Source organism: Meleagris gallopavo, chromosome 5 (assembly GCF_905368555.1).
Source record: "Meleagris gallopavo chromosome 5, MGAL_WU_HG_1.1, whole genome shotgun sequence".
NCBI lineage: Eukaryota > Metazoa > Chordata > Aves > Galliformes > Phasianidae > Meleagris > Meleagris gallopavo.
The window spans coordinates 27758002-27765667 of record NC_139408.1 but is presented as its reverse complement, the minus strand read 5'-3'; the positions used below and the strand labels follow the sequence as shown (position 1 = coordinate 27765667).

General features: G+C 41.3%; 1 protein-coding gene across 1 annotated transcript in view; it reads right to left on the bottom strand.

Annotated features, from left to right (window-relative positions):
• The window catches only part of DCAF5 (DDB1 and CUL4 associated factor 5), a 69054-nt gene continuing 61388 nt past the window's right edge, over positions 1-7666 (bottom strand). Inside the window, exon 9 of the mRNA XM_085224960.1 lies at positions 1-2073. Within this exon, the coding sequence (XP_085081086.1) occupies positions 265-2073 (1809 nt within the window). The 3' untranslated portion in view covers positions 1-264. The remainder of the gene's footprint in view (positions 2074-7666) is intronic.

Sequence of the window (7666 nt, the reverse complement as noted above, 5' to 3'; positions counted from 1 at the left end):
TTCAGTCAACCGTCTTAATAAGGATTTACTTTAAACAGAACCTTGTATGGGTACACTAGACTCAGTCTCATTAAGGAGTAAGTTGGATTTTTATACAGCATGAACCATTGGCAATCTAAAACAGACCCACTGAAGAATGGAATGGAGAATCAAACTCAGTGTTTCAGATCCAAGCTCTGTGTGCCTTTAATACTTTCCTTTTTTTTTTTTTTTTTTTTTGAGAGAGAGAGAGAGAGTGCACACTACGACAGACATTTGCATTTATCATGTTTTTAACTTCTTTTCTAAGGATGATTTCTCTGAATCTGCATCTTCCAGCTCCGTTCTGTGTCTTTTCAGTCCTCCACGAGACTGAGTGCTCTCACTGCCTGCAGGATGCAAGTCAGCAGTATCCTCTCTTGTGCTCACATTGTAGCTGTTGGAGTCCATTTCAGACAGGCAGCAGTCTTTGTGCAAGGTCACAACCATCTGCTCAAGGTTGCCATTATCAGTATTTGAGTGCACCTGTAGTCCTTGAATCACAGCCTCCTGTTCTCCAAAACTCTGTCCATTGCTGAAGCATGAAGGGCGAAGATGCAAGTGGCCGTTATTGTGGTTAACACAGGAAGCGTCGAGGCTCCTTTCCTCACTGTCATCAGTCTGGTTTCTGGAGCAGTGACCTGACAAGCTGCAGATGGCAACAGCAGAGAATGGAGGGACCAGTGAGTGATGGCTTGATGCTGGTTGACAGTTCTGACTGTTTTTCTGTTCCACAAGTCCTGCAGTCTGAATGCAAGCTTCTTCAGTACAACTATTTAGCCCTTTGCAGTTAGCTTTTCCATTCAGCTTTTTAGTCTCAAAAGAACGCTCCATACCTCCGCTGGTAGTGTCTTCAGATGCATTTTCTTGACCCTCCATCCGCCGCTGATTGTCACATTCATGAGTTTGACCATTACTAGAATTTTCTACCAAACCGCATTCTTTTAAAGTTTCTTTGTTGTGGTTTTCAGTAGAAAGAACTGGGGAACCTTGAGGAACTGCTGAACTCAAGTTCCTAGCATCTTCCTTATTTAGCGAGTGTGCTGTATTGTGCCTTCCACTAGTTCCTGGTTTCCCTTCATCATTCACTGCATCTCCTCTGGAGGATTCACCATCTTTATTAGCTGAATACGATATGTAAGAATAATGCAGCCATTTGTAGGCTTTATAAATCTTTCTCTCCACTGATTCATTGTCCGAACAAGGAGAGGTCCTTTCTTTGAGAACTTCTTTGTTGGCTGAATTCCTTTCCGGTGAAGAAGCTGGTGAAGAAGAAAGATCATCTACTTTGATCTGGGGGTAATCATATATATCCTCACCTATGTATGGAGTCACACTCTCTGTGTTAGTACTAGTCCTTTCCTCCTTTTGCATCTTCTGTCGGCGCCTCAGCGCATTGCGTTGCCTCATAGATGTACGTCGTTCATTCAGTTCCTCTTCATCTTCTGTACTACTGCTGCTGCTGGAACTGCTAGACTCGTTCTCCTCAGGACTTGGGGATCGCGGCCGTGGGAAAAGGTCTGTGTCCAATTCTGCCTCACGGGTATTGTCATCAGAGTCAGACTCATTGGAGAGGGCCAGCAGACGTTTATCCTGATACTTTCTCAGTGCTGAGAGCCTCTGCTGACGGGAAGCCATGTCTTCTCTGCCCGAGGGGGATTCAGCTGATCTTAAGGCCCTTAAGTTGTAGGCAGTTTCAGCAGACTCTTCAGCCACGTGTGGTGGGGAGTGATGCAAAGAGGCGGAGGACTCCGACTCGCTGTAAGCGGAGCGTTCACTTACTCCCGCGTGGAGCTGCAGGATGGTGCTCTCACTGAGGTCGCTGTCCGAGTCAGAACTCCAGCCCTCAATCTCTCGGCGTACCAAGGAGTCAAAAAAGGCCATCATCCGTGGATCCTCCTGCACTGACTGGTTGGCATAATCATGCGACAAACCACTACCGCTGTTCAACACAAGACTGATGTACTCTTCATGAGTGTAGAGGCAACGTGAATCGTCCTCAATTCTACCATCTAGATCCCCCGTGCAGTCAGGCTGTTTATACGGACTCCAGATCTGTAACAGAAAGTAAAAGAAGCAAAACACATGGCTCTGAATTCATAAACTATTGAAGCACTTGAAATAGGGCAGTAGTGCAAATACTACAAACAACTGCAAGTTGCAGAATACTTATTATTATTATTAATAATGTTTACCCCTTAAACCCATGCTGGCAAGTATTCCAGAGGTTGTTTTTTTTTTCCTTTGCAAATTTGTTTTTCCTGCATCTAATTCACCCATCCAGAAACCTCACTGCATCCACCATTTCAATACTTCAGCATGTAATAATTTCTCCCAAACTGCAGGACTCTATTTTTATGTGATAGGTGATGCTTACTCACTAACCGTAAGAATAGTTTGTTGCCTACAATATAGTCTTAGCACTAATGAAGGCACTTGTTTCCCAGGAAACTAGAGTTGCTTGTGCCAGTGATGTAGAGCAACACTTCATCCAGCTCCACAGTCACACCTGATAAACAGGCAGGGAACTGAATACATGGAGGTAGAAGGTTGGCTTGCACTATTCCCTTTAGAGAACAGTTGTGAAGGGAAGAAAGCCTCCAGCAGCTTCGCAAGATGCAGCAGCAGGTTTAGTGGGGAAAGGTGAAGGAGCAGACTTTTAATGAAAGCTATTTTTGAAGTGGGGAGAGGTAGTAAGGTTGCAAAATGAAATGCTTTCACCTGTATCAGCAACCTTGACTGTACTGCCAGCCTATCTTCCTCTCAATGTTCAGAGCGTCAAGAAAAAAAGAAAAACATTTTCGACCTAAGAGAAAACCCATCATGTCTTTAAGAAACTGCTAATCTATAGCAAACACAAAAATGGTTCTTCTTATATTTCTTAATTTTATTCATAGATTCAGGGAAATACGATAAAAACACTCGTTTGGACAACTCCTACCACCCTTCCTCTAGATCGTTCCTAATCTAACCGCAACAGTTAGTGTAGGCATAGCTTATCCACAAAATTGCTTTAGAGTTCTGATAAAATATCTGATTTCAGTCATGTAACATGCTAACAAATTCAGAGAAAACTTTCCTGTGCTAGCTGTCTACACTAGGATGGTCTTTTGGAATGGAACTTGGCAAAAAAATCCAAATCTTTTCCCAATAGAAATCAGACAACTTTTGTTTCAAGAAGAGAAAACCACTAACAAAAACAGTATTTTGCTTTTGTAAATGGGATAACCGCCTTCATTTCAAAGATGCACAGTTAACATTCCTAACGTATATCAGCGTGACAAGCACTCTAAAAGATGCCACAAGACTGCCAGTAATTCTGTATCCAGTTTTTCAATAGTGAACAGCAAGACAAAAGAACAAAATAATTTTGTAGCCAATTGTTCAGTGCAGTCAAATTTAAGAGGTAAAGGTAACCCATATTTTAGAATTCTCCCAAACTCAGGCATTTCAGCGAGTAAATGGGACCTCTTTGTATTTAGGAAACATGCCTTCTTGTATGCTTCATGCTGTATTCCTGGACAAGCAGACAGGCATTTCCCTTCCTCAAACAGACAGACCTAGCTGTACTAGACTGATCACTAGGTTTTATAAAAACGATTGCTCTGAATATGTTTTGCCTTCCAGTTCAGCATCTCACGTACGTTTTTGCATCTTCAATGCAGAATTGCCATAATGATTACTGCTGGTTTCTAGCTTATAAAGGGAAGGGCTTCCTGTTTCGCTTGTCCCTGTTCCAAGGATGGATTCCCAGATTTCCTTCAGGTGCAGTTCTACCTGGACAGTATTTACTTTTAATGAAAAGGTCAAGTTTTAAGTATTCTTGGGCATGCAACACCATTGCAAATTAGCTCCTAGATTTTGCCAAGACGTTTTTTTAAGCAAGACTCTTAGATTCTGTATGAGCCAGAGAGGATGTCTGCTCTGAAATCACACTGGGAAAGGTATATTTTATATACCTTATGTACTTTTCATCATTAAAAAAAGTGAACATAAAGGTTTCATATTCTTGTTATTGTCATCAGATCTTCCTCCTCAGTTGACAGCATCAGAAAAGATAAATCTAAATATTGAAAATATAGATTAAAAAAAATAAAAAAAAATAGTCCACAGTGGAGCTTTTCCCTCCTCTCAAGAGGGACTATATAAAAAAGAGAAGTCAGAGAACTCAGGATTTATCCCCATGAATGCCTGTTTGTACAGGATCAGATGCCATCAGAGATCCAGCTCCCTGCTTTCTCGACATTTTTCTGTGAGAGATTTGAAGGACCTGCCAGAGTCCCAGAAAGACTTCAGGCTAAAAACGTCTTGCCTCAGCAAAACTGGGAAGCCTTTAAATTGATAGCACTTGCCCCGAGCTCTCTCTGTGGCACCTGAAATGGGCTTCTTTGTACATGGAACCTTTTTCTTATCCCCGACTGATGCCATATCAGAGAAGAAAGTGAGGAAGTGAGAGAAAATAAGTTGGCAAATCATCCCACTGAAGCAACTATCTATCAAGAAGTTCTTCCCTTGTCAGAGAATTAAGGAGCTGAACATTAGTCACTGATGCCCCAAGTACAGATACAAAAATAGGAACAATAACAGAGTACAGAACTAGTTCTCTACTTCGACAGAGATGCTTCAAAAAGCATCTTTTAATTTCTTGTATTCCATGGTGGCAAAACCCCAAACTGTAAAAGTAGTAGTTATGCTGTTAGCATGAGGATAATTAAAGCCAGCTATATTAGATTATCTGATTAGGCAAAGGCAGTTAGCTACAGTGACATTCATCTGTCACCATAGCAACAAGGGCAAATAGACTTTGCTATCTCTGACATACTGATGATTGTTTAACAAATGGGTCCTGTTACAGTCGTCCTCAAAACTACCGTTACAAAGTACTCCATTTCCAACACAGAACAGTATTTATTGCTAAAAATCCTTACGCCTTTCTCTGTGGCCCACCTCTAAGCCCCACACATTACAGGGAATGCCTCATTCATTCCTCCTGTAATGAAATTCATTTTCCTGCCAGCACATCCCAATGCCTTACACTGAACTGAGGAAAAAGAGGTATTTTTTCCTATTTTGTGTTGCTTAGCCTTAGTGGTAAATGCTTGCTGCAAGGTGTTAATTTTAGTACACAGCTGTGCTTTCTCATACTGTGTTTCTGAGGTTCAGGTCTCTGAAATGGAGGACAACAAACAATTCAGCTGGTCAATGCATCCAGCATACATCTGAAGTCGAGGCTTAATTCTCCTTTATTAACGAGCTTCTAAATCTCATTTTAGATTTCTAAAGTCTGACTTGAACACACACACTCCAAATTAACCACTGTATTCTCATTACTAGCAGAAATCAAATCTTAAGCTACAGAGTTAATTATATTCCTGCAGGTGCCTTAAAACAAGATTAAAATAAAGCAAAAAAAAACATTACCAAAAAGGTCAAAATCATTCTTGTTAATACTATCAATTTCAGTGAGACTAGGCTTGAGATGAATTTGTATCTCATTTGCAATCAGCATTAAAATAGCAAGTGTGTTGGCAGAAGCACACGGCATTATTGAATGGCTTGTCTGTATCATGCCTTGATGCTGGTGCTATCAGTTCTTTGCTTCTACAAGTACTAAAATTAGGCCAGCTCGTCTAAAAATTAAGGGCTCAGACAAACCAACCACTTGCATCCACATTCTAATTCATCACAGTTTCTGCAACAGAGAGAATGGAAGATCAGACAATCACTATGAAGTTCTCTTATGATTTAATTCCAGAGAGATTTTTACAAGACACCTGAAGGACAGACACTTCTGAAGGAGTTGATTAAAACAAAGGGATATTAGCTGCAGTTTTTATGTATGGCTCTTCCTCTCATCTTCTCCACTTCTAGAGGCAAGCACTTCAAGCATCTGTGCGGGGGAAAGACAGCCATACACAGGAAGGACTTGTGTGCTCAACTGTTTTCAATGCAGTAAATAGCACTGGTTGCAGTAAACCCCTTCCACCGCTTATTCAGTTGTCTTTCTCAGGTGTTCGATTCATCACTTCCTTCACCTTGCTGCCAGTCACCGCCACCTTTACTCATTTATTTCCCCTCTCAAGTGTTCTCCTTGCTCCCTCACTCCTCAATCCATACACATTTTTCAGTCACATTTTCCTCTGCTCCCTCAAGGTCCTCCCTCCTCAGCCTGTTCCTGCATTACTGTGCCACGCAGACCCAACAGTGTCTCAGAACTGCTGGTGCTATTTTTCCTGTTCCCCCCCCCCCCCCCCAGAATCACAGAACACCAGGGACTGGAAGGGACCTCAAAAGATCACCTAGTGCAATGCCCCTGCCAGAGCAGGAACACCTAGATTAGGTCATCTAGATTTTCTCTACTGCTAGTGGCTGATACTATCCTCCAATCTGTTTGTAGAAGGAGCTGAAATGCAGAAGAAACCACCAGCACCTAGTCACCTGCAAAATGCTCTTTACTAAGACAGTGCTGTAAGCAGTAAAGTCATGCAGATCAGACAAGACAGGAGCCTTAAAACAATCTGATCACCAAAGAGGACACAATATACAACAAAAGGTAAGAAGTTCTGGCTCTGTCAAACTTCCTACACCTTTCCTTTGATTTTTCTCTAGTTTGCACTGTCCAAGGAGTTGAGTTGCTCAAGGTTGTCACACAAGTTTCATTGCTCACACTGTGACAGAACAGGCATTCCCTTTTAAGGAGGCATTCAACCAGAGATGTCTTTCAAAGAGTTACACAACCTGTGACAGGATCCTCAGTCAAAATGGCCTTTTAATCACTAGGCAGAAAAAAAAAAAAAAAGGCAACAAAACAAAGCAAAAAAAAAAAACCAAAAAAAAACAAAACAACCCCAAAACAAAACCCTGGCAGAAGTACACAAAAGCAGCACAGAGGATGTTTATACCAATGCTAATCCAATAGTCTAAGCACACTCATGCAGGAAGGATCCGCAGGGTGAAGGGTCAGCAGATCTAAAAATCCAAAAGAAAGGCTTCAGAGTGCACAAATCAAGTTCCCAAAGCAAATAAATTCCTCTGGCCAAACTGCTTTTAAACAATGGCAGATTGGCTGCTTGGAAATTGAAAGGTCAGTGAGCTGCTACACTTACTCAATGCACTTTTGTTTAGAGCCTGTATTCGATAGATTTATGACCAAGACATTTGCATACAAACCTGACAGAGGGACAGATGAAGGAAAATACAGAAAAGCAAACTAAAGTACCAGTAGAAGACAAAGAAGTTGAACTAGGATCAGATACCAAAGGCTTAAAAGCAAGTGGTGTAGCAGTGATTGAGCCATGGTCCTAAGGAATTAGGGCCACTTCTGGTCTGTATGCTGCAGACCATTAAAGTATTCCTTCTCAGGACAAATTAATTCTGCCAACTTGTAGCTGCTTAAAGTATTTGTTATTATTGAGACGTAAATGACCTCATTTATAGCCGTATGCAGGAAAGATCTTTATGAAAATACTCAACAAATGTGAAGCAGCAGCACTGGTTATAATCCTACTTAAAAATTAATCATTCTGGTTTCTTTCCTATCATTGATAGACAAATAATTTATATAATTTCTATAGCATAATCTCGAGAGCAGCAGAATGCAAAGTGCATTACTGTATCATAATCCCCTGCCTCTCCACCTTCAACCTCT